We start from the raw sequence: 17,291 nt of genomic DNA, 5'->3' as shown, positions 1-17,291 counted from the left end.
TGCCAGATGAGAAAACTGAGGCACAGCGAGGTTAAGGAACACGTCCTTGGTCACAGAGGGGAGAGGAGAAGCTCCAGATCTGACTGACCTCCCAGACTCCATCTGTAGAGATCAGTTCTGGTTGCTAACAGTGACGTAAGCAGCGTTTGCAGATCCTGGAGAGCTGGTAGGTGGAGGGCGAGAAAGCAGAAAGGTCAAGGGGAAACGGAGAAGAAATGCTTCACACACACACACGCATCACGTGGAAAAATCGGAATGAAGACAATCTGCAGGCAGGTTTTTCGAAAAGAAAAAAGAAAAAAGAAAAAAGTGTGGGAAATCGGGGGAGGGAGGGGCGGGGATGAAAGGGTCCAGCAGCGGCCGCCTCTGCTTCCGCGGCGGCGGGGCGCGGCTTCCCTCGTCCCCGCCCCCCAGCCCCCCCAGCCCCCCAGGTCCCCCGCCCCGGCCGCTCCCGGGGCGCCGCGGCGCCCGCTCAGCCCGCGCGAGGCCGTCCCCACCTGCCGCCTCCGACCCCCCTGCACACGGAGCTCCTGGCCGCGAGCTCGGGCCTGCAGGCTCGGCTCGCCCCGAAGCGTCGGTTCTCCGGGCCGCATCTGTTAGTCTTTTTCCTTCCCCTCTCTGCGGTGGCTTGTGATGCCTCTCCCGGCTGGGACCCCCTGCGGATCCCATGCCTGGGTGGAGACTCGCGGCGCTAGAAGGTCTCAAACCCGCCAAACAGGCGGACTTAGGCTCTGGGGAGAAGGTGGGAGGCAGGCAAACGGGAAACACCGTGAAGTGCCAGCCAGACAATTTAAACTTTTCAATTTATGAAAGTTATCTTTTGGCTAGTTTTCCACACATCGTCACTTGGGTGGAGAAAAGCGAAGGAATTTTTGGCACTTACTCTGAAGCAAGACACTTTGCTAGGTGCTTTTTTTTTTTTTTTTGTACTTTTATCTCATTTTATCTTCACCACAACCATAGAAGATAAAGTACATTTCCCCTGTTTCATAGATGAGGCAGATGAGGCTCAGAGAGGTTAGGTAACTCGCGCAAGGTCACACGGCCAGTATGTGAAGGAGCTGAGATATAAACCCAGGTTTCTATGACTCCAAGCTTCTGGCTCTTTTAAGAGTTGTAAAGCCATCCACGTGTTTCTGATTAGGAAATAGTTACAAGGTCGGAGAAATACCACAAAATTATGGCAACATTTTTTGAAAGCCAGCATGAAACTTGGAGATTAGAATCTCTAGAACTTCTTTTATATTGTAGATAAAGGAAGCTGAGGTCTAGAAGCCAAGAAAATTATGCAAAATCGTGGCTAATTATTAAAACCAAGGTAACCCAAGTCTCTCGCAACTCAGTGTCTGCAGGCGTTTGGTTTAGTTTAGTTCATTTTAGTTTGGTTTTGAAGGCGTTTCCTCAGGGGCAGTTCCTGCCTCCAGGTATAAACAGCTCCAAAAGGAGCAAGTGTAATGACTGCCCTATCTGTGCCAAGAAGTGAAGCAGCCAGTGATGCAAAAATTTCTCTTAACACTGGAGAGAAAACAGGGAGACAAGAAATATGTGCCCAGAAGTTGAGGTGCTGCCATTGCACCAGAACCCGCAGCCTAGAAGGTGGTACCACTGCAAAGGGCTGCCTCACAATGTGGCTTGGGGCTCCTCGCTTCCAGAAGTGCTCTGCGTGAGGCCTGCACAGTCACCCTACACTGCCAGGCTCTGCTATCTGAAGCCCTGGTACCGGGTTCAGAATAGTCTGCTAGTTCTCAGCAGCCTGGATGACCTATGTGCTCTATTACTCCTTTATTTTTCCTTCTGGGGAAGTGTTTCAAAGTTCCCTTCTGTAGTGCGAAGTGATGCATCCTTAAGACTGTTTCTGGCTCGCTCCACTCAGCCCAGGATGGAAACCCCAGGGAAGTCCCCAGAATCCCAGAATACAGCTGTTGCCCCTTGATCCTAATAACTCTCTTCACTTTCCAGGAAGTAAATCACATTTCTAACTTGAGGCCCAAATTCACCAAAACCAAAAAGTAGTTGAAACTAGAGACAAGAACAGCATAAGGAAGAAATTTATAGACCAATCTCATATGATCAAAGATGCAAAACTCCTAAATGAAATATTAACCATCAAATCCATACACAAACACACACACACACACACACACACACACACCCCATGACCAAATTCAGTTTTTGGAATTAAAAATGGTCTAACATTAGAAAATCTGTTTATGTGCTTAGGGTCATCTCAATATAGGCAAAAGGAAAAATCGATTTATAAAATTTACCCATTCATGATTTAAAATTATCAAACTAGATATAGAAGAGGACTTCCTAATTTTGATAAAGAGTAGCTACCAAAAACCTGCAGTAAACATCACACTTTAATGGTAGAACTTCAGAAGCAGTCTCTTTAGAGGCAGGACTAGGATAAGGACGCCCTCTATCATTGCTTATTTTTCAACATTGTACCAGTACTGTAAGGAAAGCAAAATAAAGAAAAAGGAAGAGGATACAAAGGAGGAAATGACACTGTCATTATCCTCAGACAATAGTATTACCTATGTGAAAAATCCAAGGGCCTCTATAGACAAGCTATTAAAAGACAAGACATTAAAAGACAAACAAAAAAATTCAGCAAGATTACTAAATATAGATCAACATACAAAAATTGATTGTGGAAAACAATAGTGTTTACAAATATAAGTGCAATTTATAATGCAATTTTAAAATAATTCTTATTATGGAAAACCCCAAACATACACAAAAGTGGACAGAAGAGCACAGTGAGTCTCATGTACCCATCTCCTGGCCAATATTGTTCACCAATATTCTCGATTCCTTCCTCCCATATTATTTTGAAACAAATTCCAGGCTCATATTTTACCCAGATGCACTTGAGTATATATCTCTAAAAGGCAAGAAAAGACTCTTTTGACATAACCATAATATCACTATTATACCTAAAAGTTAGAACTATTCTTTAATATTATTGAATCTCCAATCAGTTTTTTCAACATTCTTGTCGTCTCATAATTATTATGATTGTTTTAGAGTTTGTTTGCAAGTAGTTGATATGGCTTCTTTTTTTTTCCCCCTTTGGTTGATATAGCTTTTGTGTCCTTTAATTTATTGGTTTTTCTCACTTCTTTTTTTTTCCCTCTCATTTAGTTAATTTTTAGGAAATCGGGTCCCTTGTACTGTAAAGTTCCCCACAGTCTAGATTCTGCTGATTGTATCTTCATGGTATAGTTTAACATGTTTCTCTGTTTTCTGTATTTTCTGTAAGTTAGTACTTGGATCTAGGGACTTGATCAGATTCAGGTTTGGCTTTTCCTTTTGACAAGACCACTTCACAGAGGGCACTGTGGTCTTCCATCAGGAGGGCACTGTGGTCTTCCATCAGGAGACATGCTAGTCCAATGCCAGCAGCTACAGACCATTCTTTCATTAGAGGTTATGAAGCAGTGATATTGAAATCCTGTCTTTCTTCATTTATTACCTGGGAAGCTCCTACCAAAAAGATTTTTGTCTCTTCTACTATTTAGTTATCTAGTGGAACACTTTATATAGGAGGCAGGATAAATGTAATTTAAAAACATATAGAGAGAGTTCCCTGGTGGCTTTCTGGATTCTGAGCTTTCACTGCCGTGACCCGGGTTCAGTTCATGGTTGGGGAACTGAGCTCTCGCAAGTTGCTTGGTGTGGCCAAAAAAAAAAAAAAACCACATGTATATATTTCATGTATATGTTTTATATATATATGTATATTTTACATTTATGTTATATGTATGTTTATATATGTTTTTATATATATATCCTAGCAATAAATCAATAAATCCAAAGAAAGATGTGTTAGACTTCTATAAAGAGATTAAAAATTTTTATTAAATTAACTAAAAGTAGGCCTGAATAAATGTAACACTCTTTATAATGCTATATATAATGTTCATAGATTTGAAGGTGACCGTTCTCCCTAAATTAATCTATAAATTCAATGCAACTCCAGTTTTTAAAAATCCCCAATAGGGTTTTTGGTGGAACATGATAAGTTGATCCCAAAATTTGTAAAGAAGGGCCAAAAATAGTCAATATAATTTTGAAGAAAAACAAAGAGGAAGAGTTTGCCCAGCCAAATATCAAAAATTACTTTAAGGCTGATATTGACTTAGGGACAGACAGAATAGAGAATCCAGGGACTTCCCTGGTGGTGCAGTGGTTCAGACTCTGCACTCCCAATGCAAGGGGCCCAGGTTCAATCGCTGGTCAGAGCACTAGAACCCACATGCATGCCACAACTGAGAGTTTGCATGCCACAACTAAGGAGCTGGTGGGCTGCAACTAAGGAGCCTGCCTGCTGCAACTAAGACCCGGCACAACCAAATAAATTAAATAAATAAATAAAGAGTAAAGAATCCAGAAATAAATGCACCCATATATAGAAATGATATGTGCCAAAAGTGGTATTATAAAACACTGGGGAAAAAATAAGCTATTATTCACTATGTAATTTTGAGATAACTGGTTATCCAATTTTTAAATCCTTATCTCACAAAATATCAGATGTATTCAGGATCTAAATGTAAAAAAGCAAAATTCTTAAACTTTTAGAAGAAAATATACAATATCTTTATGAATTTGAGAAAGGGGAAATTTTCTTACCCGTGATTCAAAACACAAACCATAAGGAAAATTATTGACAAACCCAACTATATTAGAATTAAAGTTTCTGTTAAACAAAGTTAAAAGACAAATACAGATTAGAAGACGATACCTGTAGTGGATATAACCAACAAAGTATTAGTACCCCAGATGCACCGAAAACTGCTACAAATAGAGAAGGAAAAACCCAATCAACCCAGAAGAAAAATGGTAAAAGATAGTAACAAGTAATTAACAGAAGAGGAAACCTAAATAAGTGGCCATTTATTCTAGTCAAACTTGCTAATCAGGAAAATTCAAATTAAAACAAAAAGATATCATTTCATATATACCACATTAGCAAAAATTTTTAAGTCTGTAAACACTCGTTATTGATAAGAATATGGAGTTTCAGAAACTCAGAGCAATTTGAAAATACCCAATAAATTAAAGACGCATATACCCTGTAATCCAACAAGTCCACTCCCAGGTATACCATAGAGAAACTCTTTCATGTATGAACAGCGACTCACTCAAGAAGGTTCATTGTAGCATTGTTTGTAATCACAAAAAATTGGAAATAAAACAGCCATCAACAGCAAAATGGATAAATAAGTTGTGGTAAGTTTATACAATGAAATAAGGCACAGCAGCTTAAAATAAGTGAATGGAAACTATAGGTATTAACAGGGGTTAATCTCAAAAACAAGATGTTAAGCAAAATAAAGCAAGTTGCAAAAGTGACATAAATGGTGCTATTGATACAAAGTTTTAATGTGTAAAATAATATATGTTGTTTAGAGGTGCATTTACATGTGGTAAAGATAAGAAAATATACACAACAACTGTGTAGGAAAGGAAAAACTTTTCTTCTGCTCTCTTAGAGGTCCTGGCTAGGCCTGAAAATTAAACTGACAAAGACAGACTAACAGGAGAAAAGCACACAAATTTATTTAATATAAGCTGTATGTGACACAGGAGGATTTATAAGGAAATGAGGACCCAAAGAAATGGTTAAGCCTGAGCATTTTTGTACTAGGTGTGATAAAGAGTGGAAAGTTGAGGAAAATGTGATAGAACAAAAGGGCACGCGCAGAGGGTAGTAAACTGGGAGAAACAGAGCAAGGCCTGCTTGCTTGGGTTCCTCTCAGAGTCCTTCTGTCTTCAGAGATAAGGGTGCCCCTTTCCTCCAGGTGGAACCTACCTCTCACATGAGTAGCAGCTCTGATAACCTGTGCCGCCCTTTCTCAGATTCCTTCAGCTTAAAATATTGAATATGCCAAGGGGCCATGTTTCGGGGTAGCATGTCCTGAACCCAGTCCATTGATAAATACCAAATTTAAGAGAATGGTTACCTCTGGGGAGACAGTGAGGGAAACAGGATTATATGTGATACAATAAAGTCTTAGACTATATCTTAAATGTTTTATTTCTTTAGAAAAAAATGTGAATCAAATAAGGCAAAACTAAGATTTCACAGAAGTAGGTGGTAAGTACATGGGTAATCGTTATACAGTTTTTCTATACTGTGCATTCCTAAAATATTTTACAGATTTTTTTAAAGCAGTTCAAAATTATAGGTTACTATTCAAAGTACTGACTTAGTTTAGTCCAATATTTCCTAAATATGAGGTTGTTTTACTAGAGAAACAAAACAAAACACCCTTCTATGGTCTACATCCCAGTGACAGGATTTCAATTCTAATCGAAATGGTAAAATCACATCAATTGTAGAACCTCAGCTTTTGGGCAATACAAACGCGCCCTCTGCTGGTCGTATGGTGCCCTGTCCCAAAGTTCAAAATGTGAAGAGAAATGAAACGTGTTCAAAGAGACAGCTTTTACCCAGCCAGCCAAGTTAGGGAAAGAAACCCTCGCAGAACTCCCCTTAATCACAAAAATACTTGAATCAGCTCCCACTCTCTGTTAATATTACATATGATCCACAGCAAAATAAATTCCAGGCTACCACACCAATCAACTTTTCCAGTTTCCTCAACTGCCAGGTACAGTAACAATTTTGTCCCCACTCTGAAGTCTGGAGGTTGATATATGACAGTAGATGCCACCCTTAACATTTGGGAATGGCAGAAGGGAACCCAAGTTCCCCTGGGTGGCAGTGCCGACACCACTGCACAATGAAAAATGGATAAACTAGTATTAAAGGAATAATGCTGATGGGATGACAGGTAAATTTTTTCTTTTCAAATCTTTCTTTAAAGTTATAAAATCTTTAGGGACTTCCTAGGTGGCTCAGTGGTTAAGAATCCGCCTGCCAATGCAGGGGACACGGGTTCGAGCCCTGCTCTAGGAAGATTCCACATGCCGCAGAGAATCTAATCCCGTGTGCCACAACTACTGAGCCCATGCACCACAACTATTGAGCCCGTGTGCTGCAACTATTGAAGCCCACGTGCCTAGAGCCTATGCTCCGCAACAAGAGAAGCCACTATAATGAGGAGCCTGCACAACACAATGAAAAGTAGCCCTGCTTGTAGCAACTAGAGAAAGCCCGTGTGCAACAACGAAGACCCAACGCAGCCAATAAACAAAATTAATAAATTTATTTTAAAAAAATTATAAAACCTTTAAACAAAATTGAGGAAAAATCAATTAATTCATGCAAGAACCTACTGCTCAAAGAGAGAGAGACATGGGGATTGAATATTAGAGTCTTCCTTTCAAAAAATATTTTTAATTATTTAATTTTGCATTGTTTTGCTCTGTGCTAGTATTCATCTTCCCCACTAAAACTTAAGCTTCCTGAGTCCAGGGTGTGTATCTGTCCTACTCACCACTGTATTCCCAGCACCTAACACAATGACCATCATGTAGTAGGTATCTAATAGACATGTGATAAATGAAGGAATGAATTACCATTTCCTTGGAGTGTAAATTGGTACAAATTTTCTGGGGAGCAATTCAGCAGTAGACATTGTGCCTTTAAGACTGTACATCCTTCAGTAATCATAGATGTGGACAAAGAGTAAGCCCTTTAATAATCAGAAACATTCCTTTCAATGATATGCTATGCAAAGTTCATTTTAGTTATGAAAAATTCAAAACAACCTGAATTTTAAAAGTTACGTTTGGTTAAGTCAGTTAAGGTATATCCATACGATGAAATGCTATGCTGTTATTAAAATCATTTTTAAGAATATTTAATGATTTGGGAAAATCTAATAACATAACAGTAAATTAAAATTATATATACATTATTTTATCAACTCTATTAAAATAGTATATATTTATTATATATACATGAAAGTATATACACCAAAATATTTGCTATAGTTGTGAGCAGAGAGATCATGAGTCAGGGGAGTTTGGGAGGTTTTTGGGGGGCTTGGGGTTTTTGTTTTTTTTTTTTGGATTCTTGTTGTTTTCAGAAGGTGCCAGCACTGTTTTACACACTTTATTTGTATTAATGTATCTTAAGTTTTTTAAGCAGTTTTATCAAGAGATAATTGTCTTATAATAAATTACACCTTTTTAAATTGGACAATTAGATAAGTTTTCTTTGTGTTAAGTATTACTTTTTCTGTAAAGATTTTAATGCAATCAACTTCACTTTTCTTTAGATTTTAATTATGTATAATTATTTAGTAAAATATAAAATTATTCAACCAACAATTTTCTTCTGTTGAAACATTATATATTGCTATGATTTGGAGGTGGAGGTTCTAGTTTTCTTGAGATATAATTGACATATAACATATTAATTTAAGGTGTACAACATAATGACTTTATATTGCAAAATGGTTACCACAATAAGCTTAGTTAACCTCAATCAGCACACAAGTTATAATTTTTTTTCTTGTGATGAGAACTTTTAAGATCTGCTAGGTAAGTTCTGATACTGTATATGTCTACACCCATGAAATTATCACCACAATCAAGATAAGACATTTCAGGGGACTTCCCTGGTGGTCCAGTGGCTAAGACTCTGTGCTCCCAATGCAGGGGCCCAGTTTCGGTCCCTGGTCAGGGAACTAGATCCCACATGCATGCCGCAACTAAGAGTTCACATGCCACAACTAAAGATCCCGCATGCCACAACTAAAGATCCCTCATGCCACAACAAAGATGGAAGACCCCATGTGCTGCAACTATGAGACCTGGCCTTGTCAAATAAATAAATAAAATTTTAAATTAAAAAAAAAAACATTTTGTCTTTCCCAAACGTTTCCTCATGCCTTCCCCAACTCCAGTCTCTATCATTTCCAGACAAACACCCATCTGCTTTCTGGTTTGCACTTTCTAGAATTTTATATAAACGGAAGCACACCATATATACCATTTCTTTGTCTGGTTGCTTTTACTCCACATAATTCTTTTGAGATTCATCCATGTTGTTGAGTGTATCAATACTTCTACTTACTACTGAGTAGTATTGCATTGTATGTATATACGCACCTGTTTATCCAGGTGTTTCTGGATGGGCGTTTCTGCTGTTTCAATTTTTTGACTATTGCAAATAAAGCTGCTATGACCATTTGTATATAAGTCCTTATATGAACATATGCTTTCATTCCTCTTGAATAAAATACCTAGGAGAATAATGGTTGAATGCTATGGTACATCTAATATTTAATCTTTTAAGAAACTGTCAAGCTGTTTTCCTAAGTGGTTGTACCATTTTACATTCTAACCACCAGTGAATGAGAGTTCCAATTCCTCTGCATCTGTGTCAACTCTTGATATAGTCAGTCTTTTTAGTCATTCTAATAATTATATGTTGATTGAGGGAGGTGGTTCTCCTTTATGCTTATGTGTTCCAAATTTTCTGCAATGAGATATACATTTCATTTGCAGCCAATTAAACCAACTGTGCTCTTTTCCCCATGGGAGCCCCGTGTGCAATGGCTGCAAACAGCTGCCTCCTCAGTGGTGTATGCAGCCTGTTGCCTGTACAGGTTGCCCTAAGGGACTTTGGAGACAGCCTTTTCCAGGGGACATTCATGACTGGCATTCTGTCCCCAATCTAGGCTCCAGACAGGTATGCACAGTGCCTTTGGAAAGCCCCAGGGCACAGTGGCCAGGGTCCACGTCGGCCAAGTCATAACATCCATCTGCAACAAGCTGCAGGACAAGGAACAAGTTCAAGTTCCCTGGCCGCCAGAAGATCCACATCTCCAGGAAGTGGGGATTTACTAAGTTTAATGCAAATGAATTTGAAAACATGGTGGCAGCAAAGAGGCTCATCCCGGATGGCTGTGGGATTAAATACATCCCTAATCGTGGCCCCCTGGACAAATGGCAGGCCCTGCACTCATGAGAGCTTTGGCACTATCCCCTCCTTACTCATGCCCATCAATAAATCCTGCTTTCCTGTGAAAAAAAAAAAGGAACGAAAGATAAAAGAAATATACGTTTCATAATTTAAAATTATTTAAAGTGACTAAAATAAAAAGTAGCCTAGTCTAATATGAAGTCAGTCTGGAGACTCTTCTCATTCTGAAAACTACTCAACATGGTCTTCGGAGCACCCAGCAATGGCTGTGTAGCCTGCATAAGCCTTCCTCATAATATAACATGGTTTTTTTTAATCAATTTTCTTTTCAATGTTATAACCACACTGGGGTTTTAAGAAAAAATTTAAACACATATAAACCTCTTTAACATATTTCCTTTTTCTGTTTTCTCTTCCAGCTCTTAGTCATCTACACATATATTTTACAAAGTTTTAACAGACAGTTCTATAGTCTACTGTTTTTACCTGTCATTGTATCATATTTTCCATATCACATTTTCCATGCTGATTTATCTTTTCAACAAGTTTTAAATGTCAAATTAATGCATCATAAATTTCCCATTGTTTGGCTGTTTCTACTTTTTTACTATTAATGACAATGTTGTAATGAATAACTTTGTACAAAAAGCTTGTTTCTTCTTTTAAATTATCTCCTTATGATAATAGCCAGGAGTGAGATTCCTGATCAAAGACAAGAACGTTTTTCTGGGTCTTGATATGTACTGTCACGTCGCTTTCCCACAGGGGCTCACTGATTTTAATGACACTTGCCATGTGGCAGCACTAGTTTCTGCAGCATTTGCTAATTTCTAGGTATAACACACCTTGTTATGCTAATTTGCATGCCGTTGACTGCTCACCAGAGTAGACGTTTTCTCATGTCTGGGATACCTGCCTGCTGTCCTTTGCTGATTAAGGATGCTCTTTGTCTTCACAGACCCAGAGCCAAGGCGTATGACCCTTGACCCTCTGAGTGCTTCCCTGGCTGAGCACATCCAGACCCCTGAGGCAGATACTGTCCAAAAGGCGTAAGTATTCAAAGTCATATGACATGGACGTCTCTACTTTTGTTTTTCTTTGTTTTTAATTAATTTCAGTTCTGTTTTTTTCTAAGAGGTATGAAGATTCTCAACTAACCAGCCACATGCTCTGAATTAAATTATTATTAAGCCAGAATTAAATTATTGTCTGAGAAACAAAGATTCTTGGGGAGCATTATATCGTGATGTGTTTCCAACTTTAACGTATTCTTTGGCTGGGTGGGTGAAGAGTGAAGATGAATTCTAACGCAAAGCAGCTGTCTCCATTTTTCCATATATCCCAGCTCTGCAGACATGCCTCGAAAGCAGAGGTCTGTCAGCTCAACCCTGGTTTCTCCTCTCAGCATTCACTCAGCTCTGGGTAAACTCAATAATACCAATAATACTAATACTAACTGCTAACATGTATTAAATACTTCCTATGTGCTCACCTTGTGCTTACCATGAGCTCATCAGCCAGCATCGCAGCCACTAAGGCCGTCACTTGACCTAAGCCCTGGTTGGCAGAGGCAGCAGGACCAATAGTTTCTTGTGACCTCCCACGAGCCTCGGTGACTTGAGAATCTGCCCTCACCTGCCCTGTGGTATAAAGATTCCCTCCTGGGTCATAAAGTCTGAGTGCTCCCTAGGAACAAAGGGGGACAGGCACTTGGGTGGTGAGGCAGCTATCTGAAGAATTCCACGTTTTAACTTTTGTATCTCGTCTTCTCCAGAGTGGATTTAAACTGCTTACAATAACAACCCCCCCACCACATCCACCAAAAAAAAAAAAGATGAGATAGTCAAAAAGAACTTTTTTTTTTGATCTGGAGGAAAAGAAAAAAGAACAGCAACACTCCCCAAAAGTCATTATAGTCATTGTGACTGAAGTTCAGACTTTCAGACTGAATGTGAAAGAAAAAAAAAAAGGAGCAACAGGCTCGGGTTTTGTGGTTCTCATTTGCCTGTTCCTCGGGGGAAATAAAGGTTTTCCTCGCACTAAATTCTAAAGGATACTTCTATGGGTTTTTATAGAGTGACACTGAATGATTTAAAGACTCATATATTTACAGGAAATTCCATTTACCTCATTCAACAAATATTTCTCCAGTTTCTATAGTAAGGCCCTGTACTAGCCCAGCACAGTAAATATAACACTGATTTAGCTAAAAAGTGAAATATCCAGGACCAGGCCTGGCACACAGTAGCTGCTGCTGCAGCTGTTACTGAAGCCATGTGGCTCTTTCTTAGTGACCTTTTTACCCAGAGCACATAAGTCAGTTATCCTCCAGACACATGGTCAGGGACAGCAGCTCTACAAGGGATCACACCAGCACAGCCCCTGACCTTTTGGTAGCTGAATTTGATCAAGAATAGAATTCAGAGGGCAGGAAGAAATGGATATATAGGTGCATGTTCCTATGACAATCTTTCTTAAAGGTCACTTTCTTTTCAGCTAAGCCTCTGATGGAAGAAATTTCAGTTAGATAATCCTGTGTCATTTTGTTAAAGGCATAAATATGCAACTCCAGAGAGGCAAACTATTTCTCCTTCTCCTTAAGGTTTAGAACTTAGCCTGAGAGAACCCCAAAAGTGAAGGCTAACTCTCTAATTTCCTTTATTCAGGGATGTGTTGAGAAAAAGAGGGCTGACCAAGTGCGTGAAATGCTCACCACAGCGCAGTGCCTGGCAAAAAACAGATGTTCAGTTAATGTTTGTTCATTTTCCCTCTTCCTTGTCCACCAGTTTTTCTTTTTTTCTTTTTTTTTTTTCTTCTTCTGTTTACTTGAAGTATAGTTGATTTACAACATTGTGTTCGTTTCAGGTATACAGCAAAGTGATTCAGTTATATAATACATATCTTTTTTTTTCCCAGTTCTTTTCCATTATAGGCTATTACAAGAAATTGAATATAGTTCCCTGTGCTATACAGCAAATCCTTGTTGTTTATCTATTGTACACATAGAGTTTTTCTTTAGCTTAGTCCTGTTATTTTGCTTTTTTTAAAGGGGCAGAGATTATAACGTGCACCATCATCACAGAGGACTCCCAGGACATGGGCCTGACTCCCCAGTGGAGTTGGATCCTATAGACACATCTCTTCTTCCAAGAGGAAAAGAAGGGAAGACTGAACCAAGACTGTTCAACCAGCAGACACCAACCAACATCAGTTATGTGAGTATAAACACGCAGGTAGGAGCTTGGCCCAAAACCCTACCTGGAAGGCACTCTCATCAGGGCTGCCACGTACAGTCATATAGATTGCTTACTATACAAGGGCACCAGCAAAGGGGGAAAGTGGGAGCTGAAATTCACTGTGGTCCACTCACCCGGTCCTGCACCCCAGCATTGGGTTGCATCCTTCTGAAGGATGGGGTACCCATTTCTAATTTCTACAAAGGTAGTAAAAGGATTCTCAGTTTTCCTACACTCACATTGCCTCTGACACCGCAAGTGTGAAGGTTTTTCTGACATCAACCAATTCTCCAGTTCTCTGGACACCAACCAGGTGTCCTACAATTCAGCTCTAACACTAACTACCTGGAGTTAGCACAGACCACACAGGTTAAGGGCTCAGTCCCACATGCCTGCTCCACTTAAGGCACCAATCACAAGCCCTAGGTTGTCACCTGTACTTCTGACCAACAAGCTATAAATAGGGGGTTCCTAAGACCCATCCTCAGGTTCAATAATTTGCTAGAACAGCTCACAAAACTCAGGAAACATTTACTTACTAGTACTGATTTATTAGTAAGGCTATTTTTTTTTTAACTAAGGCTATTTTAAAGGATACAAATGAACAGCCAGATGAAGAGATACATAGGGCAAGGCCCAGAAGTGTCCCAAGCACAGGAGCTCCTGTCCCCACGGAGTTTGGGGTGTGCCACCCTTCTACCACATAGATGTGTTCACCAACCCTCAATCTGAACTTCTTTGGTTAGGGCTTTTATAGAGGCTTCATTATGTAAGCATGATTGATTAAATCACTGGCAAATGGTGATTAATGCAACTTCTAGCCCTTCTCCCCTCCTCAGAGGTGGTGAGAGGGGCAGGGGGCTCAAAGGTCCAACCCTCTAATCATGCGGTTGGTTCCCCTAGCAACCAGCCCTCGCTGCTCCTTAGGGGCTTTCCAAAACAACCGCATTAACATCCTCTCAGGTGTGGTTGAAAGGGGCTTGTTAATGAACAACAGAAGACACTCCTTTCAGGTTGACGCTCCAGAAAGTATAGGCAAACCTCTCATGTTATTGTGCTTCACTTTGCTGCACTTTGCAGATAATGTGTTTTTACAAATTGAAGGTTTGTGGCAACCCCGCTTCAAACAAGTCTATAGGCACCATTTCTCCAATAGCACCTGCTCACTTCGTGTCTCTGTGGCACATTCTGGTAATTCTCTCCACATTTCAAGCTTTCTCATTATTATTATATATGTTTGGGTGATCTGTGATCAGTGATCTTTGATGTTACCATTGTAACTGTTTTGGGGCGCCGTGAACCACACCCATATGAGATGGTGAACTTAACAAATGTATGTGTTCTGCTACTCCACTGACCAGCCTTTCCCTCTCTTCCTTTCCGCAAGCCTCCCTACTCCCTGAGAGACAACAATATTTAAATCAGGCAGTTAAAAACCCTACAATGGCCTCTGAGTGTTTAAATAAAAGGAAATGTCTCACATCTCTCACTTTAAATCGAAAGCTAGAAATGATTAAGCTTAGTGAGAAAGGCGTGTGGAAAGCTGAGAGAGGTCGACAAGCTAGGCCTCTTGCACCGGTTAGCCAAGTTGTGAATGCAAAGGGAAAGTTCTCGAAGGAAATGAAAAGTGCTACTCCAGTGAACACACGAACGGTATCAAAACAAAAGAGCCTTGTTGCTGATATGGAGAAAGTTTGAGTAGTCCTGATGGAAGATCAAACCAGCCACAACATTCCCGTAAGCCACAGCCTAGTCCAGAGCAAGGCCCTAACTCTCTTCAATTCTATGAAGGCTGAGGGAGGTGAGGAAGCTGCAGAAGAATTTGAAGCGAGCAAAGGTTAGTTCATGAAGTTCAAGGCATGAAGCTATCTCCATAACAAAAGTGCAAGGTGAAGCAGCAGGTGCTCACGTAGAAGATCTAGCTGAGATAATTAACCAAGGTGGCTACTCTAAACAACAGATTTTCAGTGTAGATGAAACAGTCTTATGTTGAAAGAAAATGCCCTCTGTGACTTTCAGAGCTAGAGAGAAGTCAACGCCTGGCTCCAGATCTTCAAAGGACAGGCTGACTCTCTTGTTAGGGGCTAATGAGCTGGTGACTTGAAGTTGAGACCAGTGCTCATTTACCATTCCAAAAATCCTAGGGCCCTTAAGAATTATGCTAAATCTATTCTGCCTGCGCTCTATATATGGAAGAACAAAGCCTGGATGATAGCATATCTGTTAACAAACAGCATCGTTTACTGAGTATTTTAAGCCCACTGTTGAGATATACTGCTCAGAAAAAAAGATTCCTTTCAAAATATTACTGCTCATTGACAGTGCAACTGGTCACCCAAGAGCTCTGATGGAGATGTACAGGATTAATGTTTTCATGTCTGCTAGCATAACATTCTGCAGCCCACATATCAAGGAGTCATTTAGACTTTCAAGTCTTATTTTTTAAGAAATACATTTCGGGGACTTCCCTGGTAGTGCAGTGGTTAAGAATCTGCCTGCCAATGCAGGCGACACGGGTTCGAACCCTGGTCCAGGAAGATCCTACATGCTGCGGAGCAACTAAGCCCGTGCGCCACAAGTACTGAGCCCGAGTGCCTAGAGCCTGCGCTCCGCAACAAGAGAAGCCACCGTAATGAGAAGCCTGTGCACCGCAACAAAGAGTAGCCCCCGCTTGCCACAACTAGAGAAAGCTTGCACACAGCAACAAAGACCCAACGCAGCCAAATATAAATAAGTAAATAAATTTAAAAAAAAAAAAGAAATACCTTTCATAAGACTATAGCTGCCATACCTAGTGATTCCTCTGAAGGATCTGGGCAAAATCAATTGAGAACCTTCTGGAAAGGATTCACCATTCTAGATGCCATTAAGAACATTTGTGGAGGGACTTCCCTGGTGGCGTAGTGGTTAAGAATCTGCCTGCCAATGCAGGGGACATGGGTTCAATCCCTGGTCCAGGAAGATCCCACATGCCTCAGAACAACTAAGCCCAAGCCCGCGCATCTAGAGCCCGTGCTCTGCAGCAAGAGAAGCCCCCACTCGCCACAACTAGGGAAAGCCCCGCGCACAGCAACGAAGACCTAACACAGTCAAATAAATAAATCTTTAAAACAAACAAACAAAATATTTGTAGAGAATTCCCTGATTGTCCAGTGGTCAGGACTCAGCACTTTCACTGCCGCAGCCTGGGTTTAATCCCTGGTCTTAGAACTAAGATCCCGAAAGCCATGAGGCATGGCCAGAAAAAAAAAGAGAACATTTGTGATTTGTGGAAAGAAGTCAAAACATCAACATTAACAGTGTTTGGAAGAAGCTGATTCCAACCCTCCTGTGACTTTAAGGGGTTCAAGACTTCAGTGGAGGAAGTAACAGCAGATGTGGTTGAAGTAGCAAGAGAACTAGAAGTAGAGCCTGAAGATGTGACTGAATTGCTGCAATCTCATGATAAAACTTGAATGGATGAGGAGTTGCTTCTTATGGATGAAACAAAAAAGTGGTTTCTTGAGATGAAATTTACTCCTGGTGAAGATGCTGTGAAGATTGTTGAAACAACAAAGGATTTAGAATATTACATAAACTTAGTTGATAAAGCAGTGGCAGGGTTTGAGAGGACTGACTCCAATTTTGAAAGTTCTACTGTGGGTAAAATGCTATCAAACAGCACTGATTTCTCTACAGAGAAATCGTTCATGAAAGGAAATGTCAATCAATGTAGGAAACATCATTGTTGTCTTGTTTTAAGAAATGTCTACAGCCACTGCGACCTTCAGCAACCGCGACCTTCAGCAACCACCATCGTGATCAGTCAGCGGCCATCAAGGCAAGACCCTCCACCATAAAAAGATTACAACTCGTTGAAGGCTCAGAGGATGGTTAGCACTTTTTTAACAATAAAGTATTTTTTAATTCAGGTATTTCCATTGTTTTTTTAGACATAACACTATCGCACACTTAATAGACTACATAAGTAAACAAAACTTTCATATGCCCTGGGAAACAAAAGTATTCATGTAACTTGCTTTATTCCAATATGCACATTATTGGAGTGGTCTGCAACCAAACCCACAGTATCTCTGAGGTATGCCTGTACAAGGGGCTTAGGAGTTCTGTGTCAGTGGCTAGCAACAAAGACCAAATATATGTTTCTTATTATGTCACATCACAGGTACTGACTGGGTAGTTGTGGCCATCCTCTCTTAGGA

At 40.2% G+C, this 17,291-nt stretch overlaps 1 protein-coding gene and 1 non-coding gene across 2 annotated transcripts in view; both read left to right on the top strand.

Moving 5' to 3' along the window:
- KIAA2012 (KIAA2012 ortholog) overlaps nt 1-17,291 on the top strand; it is a 110,856-nt gene that overhangs the window by 83,852 nt on the left and 9,713 nt on the right. Inside the window, exons 16-17 of the mRNA XM_057746567.1 lie at nt 10,812-10,902; nt 12,903-13,068. Coding sequence (XP_057602550.1) covers nt 10,812-10,902; nt 12,903-13,068 — 257 coding nt within the window. The remainder of the gene's footprint in view (nt 1-10,811; nt 10,903-12,902; nt 13,069-17,291) is intronic.
- Nucleotides 9,430-9,564, top strand: LOC130859716 (small nucleolar RNA SNORA70). Its single transcript, XR_009055273.1, has one exon. It is a non-coding gene; the product is annotated as a small nucleolar RNA SNORA70 (small nucleolar RNA).

This window comes from Hippopotamus amphibius, chromosome 8, assembly GCF_030028045.1.
Source record: "Hippopotamus amphibius kiboko isolate mHipAmp2 chromosome 8, mHipAmp2.hap2, whole genome shotgun sequence".
NCBI classification, from domain to species: Eukaryota; Metazoa; Chordata; class Mammalia; order Artiodactyla; family Hippopotamidae; genus Hippopotamus; species Hippopotamus amphibius.
Note: the sequence above shows the minus strand (reverse complement) of the source record. Positions and strands in the feature narration are given on the sequence as shown.